The following is a 14,218-nucleotide window of genomic DNA, read 5'->3' on the forward strand; positions in this document are numbered from 1 at the left end:
TTGAATGTCAGATTTGGTTGCCTGATATGTATAAATCATAAAATAACTTTAAATCATTTTATTGATGATTTGAAACTGATATTTTCATTGCCAGTTCCAAATATTGAATTGTTCTATATATTTAACACTGTTTTCTGTTTACTTTCAATTGCATGTTATTTTACAGTCATTTCTAATGCATGCATATTTATAATGTTTGAAAATGTTCTTATTTTGATAATGAATCATTGTTCTGTGTACAATTTCTCTGTCACATGATCAATAAAAACTTGAAATACAAATTGTTTTATGTATCTTTTATTTCTTAAAGAAATATAATCTAATTTAACATTAGAAAATCGCCACACATTTTACATATATGAAGAAGATAACACTGTAGTCAGTCTGTTGCAGTACTTGAGAAATTCATGTGCTGTCACGATAACGTATCTGTTTTAGAACATTGAAGCTCTGTCTACACTATCAAACTTTATGTGCACATATAAGGACATGACATCATATCAATACCATATATAGGCACATCACTTTTTTTTTTGTCAAACTAGTTTTATAGTGTAGACAGGTGTGAATGGTGAATACGTCTGCTGGCACCAGATAATCGAACCTTCTATTGCACCACTGGTTAACAATTTAATTTTTCAGAGTAGCATGATTTAAGTGCATGTACCAGACAGAGGACCATTAACAAATTGGGTTATTCAAAACACACATATTGAACTGAATATACAGTCAACTCCCACAATATCAGACACCTTTGAACTGACCTAATATGTCTGGAAAGTCTGGTATTTTCAATAGTAAAAATTAATTTGGGACCTTTGGACCTCAATAAATGTCCGGTATTGGGAGAGTCATCCTTGACAGATTTTGAAATTAATACTGCTTGATTGACAGCACATCGAGTTGGAATGTCTAGGTGGTGGCGAACAGCGTCAAAAGCCCTTTCACAAATCCAATAATCTCATTCCCTCCTAGCTTGGATTCACCATATACTCTATCCACAAACGTTATAGGAACCTATACAACAACAACAATATGATATGATCATTATTTATGATTATATAATCATGGCAATCTAATAAGATAGAAACGTGTAACAGTCCTTTGTTCTTATATGTCTGGCTGCGACAAATACCAACAGTACTGTACATATTATTCTCTGTGACGCGATGTCTGTTAAGTGACGTGAAACTGATCGTGTCGCAGTCACAGGTAAACCCTTTGATCTATGGAGCTCAGCAACCTGTTGTTAGATTGCCTTGATATAACTTATGACATAACTTGTGCAGTGGCCAAATCTATATCTCGGGTTCTGATCTTCCAACCACTAGCAAGAGTGGGGAATTACAATGCAAAAAAATAGGACGTTAAGTTTAACATTTAAGTTCACAATTGTTAGGCCCTCGGCCTCTCTATTTCAAAATCCTTTATATTCTACTGGGCGCAGGGATATCCAATTGTAATGTCCAATTTTAATTCAATAAATTCTAGCAGAATTGTACTCTACATTTATTCATCACATAATCAAAAAAAATAGTATTGTACAGTATTTTTTTTTTAAACACAATAATGAAATAGGTCTCAAGAAACCTAAGTTTGTATGCATCAGATAACAGAATACATGAATAAAATGTGTGTATATGTATGCATACTTTGTAATGTATATGTTGTTTGTGTACATTCTGACACTGTACATACCTCCCCTATGGTGTAGTTGAGTTGCCTGGCTCGTATAATCATCTCCATTTGAAATACATATCCCTTTGATACGCACGCATCAATCAGTTTATGTAAAACATCTTTTTTATATAATCTGAAATTTCAAGCAAAGATTTTTAATTAGCTAGATATCGTATTTCCCTCAAATTAAGGCATTGGTTTCAAATAAACTTAAGTCTGTTCTATAAAAAACATAAGTCTGTCTGTATGAACAGAATTTCCTTGAAAACAAAAATATTTACCGAAAACTTCCAGTCAAATCTGACGCACCCGGTCGCAGCAATATTTGCGTCACATAATTTGCTCCACGGCTACAAAAAATAAAAAATGTATTTTATTTAATTTTTTTTTTATTCCATCCAACAGCGATAAGTACCGCCACTAAGAGGTTTGATACAAACAAAGCCAGGACTGTTGAAAGCACCTTGATTGGTCCTAACATTGATCAAGGGCTTCTCTTGTCCAGTAGAAACAAACGACATTACTTTTGGGTGTGCAGATGGGTGCTTCTTGGGGGCCTAATATAGTATTCAGTATTAATACTATACTAGATAAAATTTGAACTAACCTGATAAGTTTTCGCTTAAAGTCCCATCCATACACACCTCCAGTGCCACGGTATCGTGTGCCTGATACTACATCATAGTCTTTTTCCTGCTGTGTTCTAAGAAACTGAAATATTAGATCCTAGCAAGCAACAATGTGCATTCTATTATCTTATTTTAGCATACCACTTGAAACCAAAATTGAGAATAGAGAATGCCCTTAAAATGTGAAATTATAATCGTGTTTACTTGAATAAAGTATTTATGAATTAATACTTACTTAATAAATTCAGGTATAAACTTTGGCTGAAATAAAAACATTTGGTTTAAACTGTTAAATTTGGTTAGAAACAATAGTGTTTTTACTACATGATTTCAATTTTCATTCATTGCATTGATTTGGTACATACATCCCAGCGGTCATGGTGTATCCCCATACTCTTGTTTTATTTTATTTATTTATTTATTTATTTCGGTTTAAAAACACGTACAAAACAGCAGCCATTGGCTGATAACGTTTGTTTACAATCAATATACATATATAATTAAAAGTAAAAGAGGCACAATTACAAACAGTATGGAAAAATAACTATATATTATAAAACACAAAATACAATATTATTCGTTCATAAAATTGAGTACGTCATTATTATTATTATTATTTAAGATTATTATTAGTATATACATTATTAAAATTATTATATAAAAGGTCGAAACGGCATCGAGAAAGTGAGAAATAATCATGGAAATCAACCTATATCAGTTAGCATTAATAAACTTAACAATCGTAGGTATGGCAGACCTTTGGTATCGTTCAGTTTTACACCTGGGGGAAAGGAGACTTCCGGTACTGTTTGGGTGCTAGCTTGGTGTTTCTTGTCTTTTTGTTCTCTTCCTTTTGTTTTCCACTCTGTCTCTTTATTGTCGAGCGCATAGAGACATCGTTTATTACTTACTATATTTAATTACTATTACTATTATCTGTCGAATGCGTCGTGAGCATCTCATTTTTTATGGAACTGGCACAATAAGATTTCCTTATTGTGATGATGGTTGAAATGCAACACATTGTTTGATGTATAAAATATTGACCTTTGAAATATTGACCTTTGAAATATTAACCTTTGAAATATATATTCCACTAAAAAGAGTAATTTAGTTTGCTTACATGATGAGATAGATCAGCATCCATGATTATTATAAAGTTACCAGTGGCATGTTTTATTCCGTGGATGTATGCAGTTCCTGAAAGATTAAATTAATTAAAATTAAATAATGACATATTATGTGACAGTTACAGCAATTGACTGCAGCATGATTCTATAACCATTTATCTATATTTGTTTATAAACAGAGTAATTCTAATTTATACAAATTGAACTCCTTAAACAATTCTTGTAAAAACATACCTAATCCAAGTTTTTTAGCTCTTGGTCTAAGTACCTATAAAAGAAAAATAAAGCTATTTTAATTCCTTTAAATTCTACAATAATGTTATTGGGGAGTGTTCTGATGATGAGGGAGTGTTCTGATGATTTGGAGTGTTCTGATGTTGGGGGAGTGTTCTGATGTTGAGGGAGTGTTCTGATGATTGGGAGTGTTCTGATGTTGAGGGAGTGTTCTGATGTTGAGGGAGTGTTCTGATGTTGAGGGAGTGTTCTGACGATCGAGAGCGTTCTGATGACTGAGAGTGTTCTGATGAGTGAGAGTGTTTTGATGAGTGAGAGTGTTCTGATGATTGAGAGTGTTCTGATGATTGTGAGTGTTCTGATGATTGAGAGTGTTCTGATGACTGAGAGTGTTCTGATGATTAAGAGTGTTCTGATGATTGAGAGTGTTCTGATGATTAAGAGTGTTCTGATGATTAAGAGTGTTCTGATGACTAAGAGTGTTCAGATGATTGAGAGTGTTCTGATGATTGAGAGTGTTCTGATGACTAGGCTGTTCTGGTGGTGAAGACATCATGGAAGAATTCTAGTTTAGTCTTTGGTGACAACATACAATTTTGTCTTTTCCATAAATGTCTTGCAGTTGTTCAGCTATTTCCAGTGTTCCATCAGGACTTCCATCATCTATCACAATCACCTCATAATCATAACCACTGTCAAAAAAAATGATGCAATATTGGCAATGTTAATCAAATACTATTTAAATTAAATTTTAATAAATCAAATCAAAATACTAAGAATAAAATATAAACATTTAGTAGGCTGCTAGCTTTGCTATTTTAGTATTATTAGATTTCAAAGATGCATATAGTCTTCAGAAATACAAAGTTTTCAGAAATACAATAGTGAAAAAAGATACATATACTGTAAGAACTTGAATTTAGGCCTAGCCTAACACTCTACCTTTGTTGATGTTTGGGGGCGTATGATGGGGTCCGCAAGCCTAAGCTAGATAGAGCTAGCTAGCGCCTAGCCTAGGCTAGCTTTATAGATTTGTGTAATTCTTACAAATTAATTTAGTTACCTTTCTGTAAATGACTTTACAAGAAGCCAGATTATAAGTGGCAGGTTCTCACGCTCATTGTAAGTAGGCAGTAGGATTGAATATTTATCTTTTTTACTATTTTTTGGTGCCATTTTGCCACCTGGCACATCCGCTCGAAGTTGTTTTTTTTTTCGCTCGAGTTTTGGTACGATCGATTCGCTTCGGCGGTTTTGGTGTGTTACGTAATCAAAATATGCCGCGTGGGAGCTGGTGTTTTTCTTTGATTAATTCTTCACATAATAAACAATGGATTTTGAAGGGAACACATGTACTACGAATTATCACTATAAAGCTTGCAACATTTATGCATCAATATCGCCTTCTTTATCAAGATATTTTGTGTAAATATTGAGGTTAAAGTACATTTTAGACAGCTAGAGTAGTAGTAGTAGGCTAGCCTATTTATCTATAATCTACCAATAACCTAGTCCAGGCAGGGTAGGGAGTTTCCCCCTGGCTGGCCTAAGCCATATGGATGGTAGTATATGTACCAGCAGGGAGATTTCCCTGTCATCCTCCTCGAAGTACGGTAGTAATCTAGAGAGCGCAATAGCAGTATCACAATTAATTTTTTTTACATGATTTAATTGTGATGACACTTTTTAGTATTAATATTTTTAATTTTTACAGTTCCAAAATTAACGATTCCTTATTCAAGAATGAAGTTCACAGTAAAACAAAAGAAAGTAAGCATTTACATATATTTTTAAAAAGTCAATATTTATGCAAATGGGGTGATCATTAATTTACATTTAATTTAAGGTTGCCATCTGGATAGAGCAAATTCCTCCAATGACATATATGTCTTTGATCATAGAGATATTATAGTGAAAAAAACGTTCTTCACATGGCAACAAACCAATTATTGCTTCCAGTACCCATCTTGAATTTGTTCTGATTTTTCATTTATTTATCATAAAGTTATTTTGTTTGATTTTTGTTTTCAGCCTTTGCGAGCAAGTTGACAGGACACTACTGCCCCCAATGTGGCACACGTCTGTCAGATGGCACAAAAGACAGTTCTGTTCGAATCAAACCAAGAAAACCGCCAAACAAAAAAACAGTTAAAATAATTAAAGGATGCAATTTGTACAACAACTGGAATAAACTAAGTTCCAAAGCAAGAAAAGATGTCTTGCGATATGAACGGAGGACAAACAAATTGGTAATTGAGTCTACTACAATTTGTAGAAAGCTATTTTGTCTGCTCCACCAATCAATTTTTTTTCAAGACATTACATTTAATAATTCTGTTTTGTTTCTTTCAAGATCATAGACTGTGTTATTTGTGGGCAGAGGAGCAGAACAGATTGTATTAAGCGCAAACAGCCACCATCAAACAAATCGCTTCTAGCAACTCCTGTTGCATCTGTCCGCACACTGTTACAGACCGCGAGTCCAATCGGCCATAAAAACCGGTAATTTCTGTTTTATAATATATTACTCTATTCAGCATGGGTTATAAAGAGGATCATTTTGTTGGCCGTATAGTAGTGTTATATTATTAAAAAAATAAACTTTATTTTATGTAAAAATGGTTTTTTCTTTCTGTTTCAGAACTCCAAATTCACAGAGTGTGGTAACACCAAGTTCATCATCTAAGAAACGATCGTTAAAACATAAAAGACATTCATCGTTACAAATGATGCTGGATCAGAATCAAGAAGATAAAAGGCGATCACAGCAATCGCCCTTACATGGATTCTTGCAGTCTTTATGAATATTAACAGAAAAAGACTTTTAACTTTTAAAAAACAATTACACATTAATTATTACCAGAAAGCAGCAAAGATTGCACATAAGGCATAAGTCAGCTATCAATAGTTATTCTACTTTAAATTCACCAGATTAAACAAAAGAAAAATATTGGAATGGAACAATAGTCTATGATGAGAAGTGAATGTAAAGGTAAACAAGAAATATTTTTTACAAAAAACGCTGCTCGCTTATTGAAAAATATTTTTTATTTCAAATTTGTTTTTGAATGTGTCATTCTATTGTCACATAATAGTTATTTTACTTGAAAAAATGTAATTTAAAGCAACAAATACTTAAATTGTCTGACAATGGTTTTTTGGGTTTCTTTTCTTTTTTTATATGTGAATAAATATTTTTTTGTTACAGAAGTGAATACTCAATTTCTGTCACTTTAGTTAATTTTATTGCTAAGGTCAAGTCTGGGGGTCACTTCATCACCCTAGATATTTCAAGTGTGAAGTATCCTATTACAAACACAAACTTTAATGGACTGTTTTGATAATAATTCAATGAATATCTGACAGTGAATTACAGTCAAAGTCAGTATTATAGTCAAATGGGATAAATACCAGAAATGCTTTAGGATTTGTAATTTTAGCACGACATGTCCTAATAGATTCTTTTCCGGGTTCTTTTCCCAGACGTTTTTTGGGTCTAGCAGCTGAAATCTATAAATTATACTTTATAGTGGAGTTTCCATTTTCGCAAAACTGTCGTCCTTAGATACCATTACTGCTGCTTGCTTTAGCTTCTGATTGAGTAGTCACAATGGGACGAGCAGCAGCGTGAAAAAATGTATTAAATTTGTAAAATAATTTCAGTGATCTTAAAAAAACTGTGTTTGTCGCCCTCTATTATAATTGCTTGACAGACGATTAGCCAATAAACGCACTCTGTTTAGCGTCTGTTTGTTGTGTGGAGTTTTGTTGTTTTTTGTGTGCAAAATAAGAAAGAGGGCTCACATTTGTTGGAAACGGACGCTTTTAGAAGAATAAATTCTCATTTTTTAATAAGGGATGTATTAGAAAGTAAGCTTAAACGTTATATTTTTCATTTAGGTAGGACATATTCTAAGTGCGCGCTTGCCAGTACTTACTTGATACTTGTAGGCTAGCCTGTTGTGTCTACTACTTCCTACTAGCCTACTACTAGGCTAGGCTAGGTAGGCCTAGGCTAGTAGTAGGCCTAGCTGGTGGTGACCCCTAAACCGCTCCCTCCCGGCTGCATGCAGTGGAGGTGGTGGTACCTAGTCCTCTTCCCCTAGTGAAGCTTAAGTAGCTAGTTACCAAGATAAGCTCCTCAGGTTTACAATAATAATTCTATTAAAAGTCTTATTTATAGAGAAAGAAATGTGTAGGTCTCTGATTACTTTTTTTTTAATCGGCTTCCTTTTGACTTTATAATTATAAATGTAATATCTCTTTGATTACTGTACAGTGTAGCCTATTTAATTTGACATCACTCAGAGTCACTCAGTCTCAGCAGAGAGTCTGCAGATAGAACGTGGCACATAATAAACAAACAGTTTGTAATGCTGGAAGACTATGCACAGTGAGTGTGCAAGTAAAGGAAATAGCAATTTTAATTGCTATACAGTAATAATACAATTACATTTTTACTGTACAATAATTCTTGACTTATAATTAAGTTATGAATTATGCGGTTTACTGTAGGAAGTGACTAATCGGTAGTCCTAACAATGGATTCAAGAAGTGATTTAAGTTCATCGGCTGCGATGGCTGGAGGTCAAAGTGGTGGCAACCTTCAGAACGTCTTCAAAGACTTCCATTCTCTTTATGTGGAACGTCTGCAAAAATTAGATGATACTGGTGCTAGTAGAGATGACTCGCAAAAGGTATATTTACGCATTTCATACTACAACAATTATTCTTTACTACATTACTACTGCGCAAATCTGTTTTTTTAAATCTATATACTGTAGGTACAATAAAGTATATTTTCACAATTTTACTTACTTTCATAATTTGTATATTGCCCAGGTTTTGTCCTCTGAAAAATTAATTGTTTTTGTCAAATACGCCATTTTAATGTCACATAATAGTTATTCACTTTGACCAAAAATTTTATTGAAAACAAATTATTTACCTACTGAAAAAACTGTAATTTTTTTATGCAAAAAAATAGTCAAATTAGCTGCCAGCCAATGTGATTTTGGTTGAATTTAACGGTTTAGTTTGTCATTTTTTAAGTGAAAACATAATTTTTTTCAGGTTTTTTTTTCTATGGAAGCGATTAACTTTATTAAAACTACAAAATGGCCATTTCAAAGTTTGATTTTATTAATCTTAATTTTTCATGTTTTTGGGGGACAAACATCTTTAAATGTTAAACTATCCACATCCATATATTTGAGATTATGAAATTTTAGATTGTCAGAGTTAATCCAATAATATATTATTATTTTTATTTAGAAAAAAGTGCGTATTTTGCAATCTTATGTAAATGATTTGAGTGAACAAAATGAGATGTTGGTAAAAACTGTTGAAGATCTGGAAAAAGAGGCTAATGATAGGGTTGCTCTGTTGGAGTCTAAGTTACATCGAACCTCAAGCACAGTAAAGGTTAGATATTCATTTTACATACAGTAACAATAGTTTATTATTATTATTAGTCTTTGTAAGTTAAATGGGAAAGTAAGGGTTTAAAATAGAATCCTGTAAACATGTCAAAACATTTAAGGCAGTTTACCTATTTATCAAATGCCTCACAATCATGATTTTAACTCAAAAGTTTGGTGGAATCATCCATGATTTATCTAGAATCCTGTACGATTTTAACCATTAATTTTGACCAATAATTCATAATGAATACTGTACATCTACTGTACAGTAGTGAAAATATATAATTGACTGTTATAATAGTTACCTATAATATTTGTATTTGCACACAGGAATACATAAGTCGTTCATCAGATCTTGAACAGGAAATGCGAAACCTGATTATACAAAAGGGAAACTTACAACGTGCATTAGAAGTAAGCTATTTCTATTGCCAACATACTTTTCAATCAATGTTTTAATGATTAATAGAATGACGCAAACAATTTTATCTTTGTTGTATTATTTTTATTTCTGATACAAAAATGAAAAATGAATTCTCATAGCAAAACATATAGATTGTCATATATATTTCATATCTAATAATAATAAAAAGAAATGATTTTTAATTTTATTTTTATTAAACTTTGTTTAATGGGCGTGACTCATAACAACCGAGACTGGCATGCATGATGCCCTCAACACAAAACGGTACAAACACGAAAAACATATCACATAATTTAGTACTGTACTGTACTTGTGCACCTCAGGGATGTCACCACGCTGGTGGCGCCGGATGGCCCGTCCAGCACTCAAAATTTCGACCACGATTTTACAGGCTGCCGACCACCACTATTATTTATTAATCATTACGATATTTATATTTAAGGCCTAACTGAAAGTCGTACTAAAACATTTGACATAGCATATCGTTAACAACAGACAAGTTAGCCTCATAGATAAGCCTATTATTTAGCACTTAGCATTTTCCTTAATTTAATAAGGTTGCTTGAGTACAATTCAAGAATCTTAACTAAGTAGCTTCCAGTACTTTCATCTCTCATGCTATTATGTACTCATTATCATCAACGTTTTGATCATTTACTAATTGACCGTACTTTGTATCTACCAGGACCTTGAACATCGGTTTGAGCGTTTATCAGAAGAAGAAGAAAACTCACGATGCGAGAACAATGACCTCAATCATGACATTAACGTGATGCTCGGTATAATAGCAAACGCACGCGCAACGAGTAGATGGGAGGTGAGCTTTTTGAATTTGTTTGATTCATTAGATATTGCGTAATAATATAATAATTAATATTTCATTCTTATATAGTGCATATTATAAGGAAGCTCTCAATGTGCTGAACATTATTACCCCGGTTGTAATTTTTTGGATCAAACACGTAAGGAAACATACTCTCATAATATTAAATGCAGCTAGTAATCAGCGCAAATTGTGTCTTGATCTAATAACCAGTACCGATTTTATACACCTGGATGAAGAGAGGCAAATGTGTCTTGATCTAATAACCGGTACCCATTTTATACACCTGGATGAAGAGAGGCAGCAAATGTGTCTCGCCTAAGAATACAAGAATGTGGCAAGAGTTGATCCGAACCACGATCTCACGATCAGAAATCCAACATCCAACGCACTACGCCACACACAGACAATATTATATTCCCTGTCTTCAAAATTTAATTTGAATTTTTAAATTTTAATTTATGAGTTCATGTTTTGAAAAATTCAGTCATTACATTAAAAGAGCAGGTGTGTTATACTTTTCTTGCATTAATGATACAGGCTTTAATATATGTATTCACTGACCTCAACAATTCATAAATTGTTTTAAATGCGAATTACAATCAATTATTCTACACTGAATTTTATTTAAAGATGTATTGTCCTCCAAAAACATGAAAAATAAAGATTAACAAAATCAGACTTTGAATAGGTTATTTTCTTTCGTAGAAAGAAAAACAATTTACAATTTTTGCTTTAATTAATTTTTAGATAAATACATTTTTTTATCCAGTTTTTGGTCAATGTCAATAACTATTATGTGACATTAAAATGGCATAATCAACAAAAAATTTGAAAAAAAAAATTTTTTTTGAGGGGGACAATATATCTTTGAGTTCTTTGAATAATTTAGTTAATCAAAAATGTTTTTTTTTTTAGATGGGTGGAGTGGATTTTAGGATTCTGACTCCTGAACAGGTAATTGGTCAACAGGGGTCAGATGTCCGTCAGTCAGATGATATATTGCAAGATCACATCACAGAGTTGAAAACACAACTGTCTCATCGTGATAAAATGATTGAAGAATTACAAGCAGAACTAAAAGAATCTCAAAATGAACAACGGTCATCAGCTACGGAAGTATGCTTTTTTCGATTTAGAATTATTTGGTTCCTCTAATTTTAAACTTCATTAACAATTAGTTTTTGTATAATTATTATCAATGTTAATATAATTATTATTATATTATATTTTAATCAATGTTGCCATTATTAAAGATGTATTGTCTCCCAAAAATATGAAAAGAACGATTAATTACATCAGACTTTGAATAGGATATTTTTTAGTTTTAATAAAGTTAATCACTTCCGTAAAAAAAAATTCACTTATAAAAGGACAAAATAAATGGTTAAATTCAACCAAAGTATCCCATTGGCTGGCAGCCAATTTGAATATTTTAAATTACTGTTTTTTTCAGGTAAATAATTTTTTTTTTCAATCCAATTTTTGGTCAAAGTGAATAACTTATTATGTGACATTAAAATGGTGCATTTAAAAAAAAAATATACGGGACAATACATCTTTAATAATCCATTTATGTATGATTATTATCAATGTTAATATAATTATGATTCTTATCATTTTATTGAATGTTCCCATAATGTTGTTATTCACATTAATGTAATCAAAATGTTCTGATAGGTTTTGCAGAAAGACTTTGTTCTTGGATCAACTAAATCAACTCTTTCTACGATTCACGACCGTGAACAAGTACGTATGGTAGATGGGACGAGTAAAGACATTATCATTATGAAACTTAAAACAGAACTCATGAAAAGTGAGCAAGAGTTACGTGACTTCCAGTCTCAGGTAACTTTTCAATAATATCATCAACCTAAAAAATATAATTTAATATCTATAATTATGATTTAAAATTATTTTTTCAGCATTGCAGCATATAATCTTATATACCATTATTCATGATTGTTTTAATCAATTTTCATGTTTATATAACTATTATGTAACGTTAAAAATGATTTCAACAAAAAATAATAATTAATTTTTGAGGAATACAAAATATTTGTTTAGAATTTATATAATAAGTGTTCATATCATAGAAAAAATAGGTTAATGGAAGTTTATCGTTAACGTCATTGTGCTATAAATAAATCAATATTAATGAAAGAGCTTAATAAGAAGTAATAAATGAAAGTAATAATAAAAAATTCCACATTGTTGTTGTTAATGACTGCTATATATATATAACCTTTTATATACTGTAACCATGGTCCATGATATAACTAACACAAAATAACCAGCTATAATGTCCATTCACACTATACATAAATGTTCATGCTATAATGTTCGTTCACACTATACATAAATGTTCATGCTATAATGTCCATTCATTTTGAAACTCAAGAAGGGTATGATTGTGGTAGAGTTTCTGGTTTTTAGGGATTTTTTTCATAGAGGTATTGGGCGATTTGACTGTAGTGCATTATGCAAGTTAAATATCTATTAACCCCCAAAGTACACAGACCATGGAGGTATACCTCCATGCACAGACTAAGACAAAAATTTGTTTCTAATTTTTTCTAACAATACATTTTATTAATCATTCCATTTTCATTTGTTTGGCTAATGCATTTGTAATTAAGTAAATGCTTTCAACTACTTAATCATAACTTGCAATGCATCCATTTCACTCAGGTTTCAAACAGAGATAAAATAGTAGATAAATTGGAAGGACTTATTAATAGATTACAAGCTGAGATTGAGATCAAGAGCTCAGAGGTAAGAACAAAATAAATAGAACAGGATGATTATTAAAATAATGAAGTAGTAGATAGAATAGGAGTGAAATGAATAGTACTATATAGTTGTATACATTTGCATGTCCTAAACCTCTGTCTACACTATCAAACTTTATGTGACAACAAAATGTGATGTGCCCATATATGGACATGATGATCATTACCATATTTGAGCATATCGCTACCATATTTGAGCATATTACTACCATTGGGTAGATCACACTTTTTTTGTCAAACTAGTTTAATAGTATAGACAGAGCATAAACCCTGATTTTCTTGAATTTAAACACTGCTATTTACCATGCCATTTAAAACTGTGAATGATGTAGTTATGTAAGGTCCTAGTATCATGGAGGTATATACCTCCATGGTCCTATCATAATTAGTGTATTTTATATTAATTTAATGTATTTTGTGACAATTTAGAGGGGCCCCAGTTAGAAAGAAGTATTATCACTCATCTGGGCTGCCATTAACAGTCAATAAGTTGCTAATTAATTAATTATTTTCAAACCACTTAATTCTGTAATTGATGCTGAGTGGCCCCTCACATACACACTCTTGTAATCTTGTATTTTCTATTTAAATGTTATTTAATACTTTAAATGTAGTACGGTGATATGGAAACTCATTTACAATATCCAATGTCAGTCAATTACTTAAACTAACACATATTAACATTACACCTAGTAACCAACTAGCTGAAGTAGGTTGTTAACCTTTAATTGTCATTATATAATGTTTTACTAACAAGAATTTAATTGGCTGCTGCTATAAGAGTGACTACTAATGTAATCACCTGATTGGCTTGTTTTAGTTTGTGAGTTGCTTATTTGGTACAAAGCTTTTGATTGGCTGCTTTTGTTACTATCTGTAAGTGGCTAATGATTGTGTAATTTAGATGATAGCTGATTGGCTAATGGCATTGTTCTATCTTGCAGTGTTGTAATCAACTTGAGACCATTCAGATATTGCAGGAGACACAACAGCAAGGTGCTGATAAGGTATGATTGAACAGTAGGCTATAGTATATGACTGATGATTTGACCATTAAATATGGACGAGTGACCACTCAATAAG

At 31.9% G+C, this 14,218-nt stretch overlaps 4 protein-coding genes across 6 annotated transcripts in view; 2 read left to right on the forward strand and 2 right to left on the reverse strand.

The window, feature by feature from the left end:
* The window catches only part of LOC140056285 (succinate dehydrogenase [ubiquinone] cytochrome b small subunit A, mitochondrial-like), a 69,764-nt gene that overhangs the window by 25,863 nt on the left and 29,683 nt on the right, over nt 1–14,218 (reverse strand). The window lies entirely within an intron of this gene.
* On the reverse strand, nt 278–4,881 carry LOC140056284 (dolichol-phosphate mannosyltransferase subunit 1-like). Its single transcript, XM_072101608.1, has 9 exons — nt 4,737–4,881; nt 4,266–4,365; nt 3,674–3,707; nt 3,433–3,509; nt 2,545–2,570; nt 2,288–2,383; nt 1,962–2,030; nt 1,699–1,813; nt 278–1,017 (listed from the first exon to the last, which is right to left on the reverse strand). The coding sequence occupies exons 1-9, from the start codon at nt 4,847–4,849 to the stop codon at nt 913–915; spliced, it is 735 nt and encodes a 244-aa protein (XP_071957709.1). The 5' UTR covers nt 4,850–4,881; the 3' UTR covers nt 278–912.
* On the forward strand, nt 4,963–6,560 carry LOC140056975 (uncharacterized). Its single transcript, XM_072102505.1, has 5 exons — nt 4,963–5,098; nt 5,388–5,443; nt 5,705–5,922; nt 6,027–6,175; nt 6,315–6,560. The coding sequence occupies exons 1-5, from the start codon at nt 5,004–5,006 to the stop codon at nt 6,475–6,477; spliced, it is 681 nt and encodes a 226-aa protein (XP_071958606.1). The 5' UTR covers nt 4,963–5,003; the 3' UTR covers nt 6,478–6,560.
* Nucleotides 8,180–14,218, forward strand: part of LOC140056280 (uncharacterized) — a 31,735-nt gene continuing 25,696 nt past the window's right edge. The window contains exons 1-8 of one of the 3 annotated variants that reach the window (XM_072101601.1): nt 8,180–8,370; nt 8,948–9,097; nt 9,427–9,510; nt 10,206–10,337; nt 11,262–11,462; nt 12,024–12,191; nt 13,035–13,118; nt 14,080–14,142. In XM_072101601.1, coding sequence (XP_071957702.1) covers nt 8,215–8,370; nt 8,948–9,097; nt 9,427–9,510; nt 10,206–10,337; nt 11,262–11,462; nt 12,024–12,191; nt 13,035–13,118; nt 14,080–14,142 — 1,038 coding nt within the window. In that variant the 5' untranslated portion in view covers nt 8,180–8,214. The remainder of the gene's footprint in view (nt 8,371–8,947; nt 9,098–9,426; nt 9,511–10,205; nt 10,338–11,261; nt 11,463–12,023; nt 12,192–13,034; nt 13,119–14,079; nt 14,143–14,218) is intronic. The other 2 variants (XM_072101599.1, XM_072101600.1) reach the window with 2 other exon arrangements.

The sequence above is a fragment of the Antedon mediterranea genome, chromosome 8 (genome assembly GCF_964355755.1).
Source record: "Antedon mediterranea chromosome 8, ecAntMedi1.1, whole genome shotgun sequence".
Lineage (NCBI taxonomy): Eukaryota > Metazoa > Echinodermata > Crinoidea > Comatulida > Antedonidae > Antedon > Antedon mediterranea.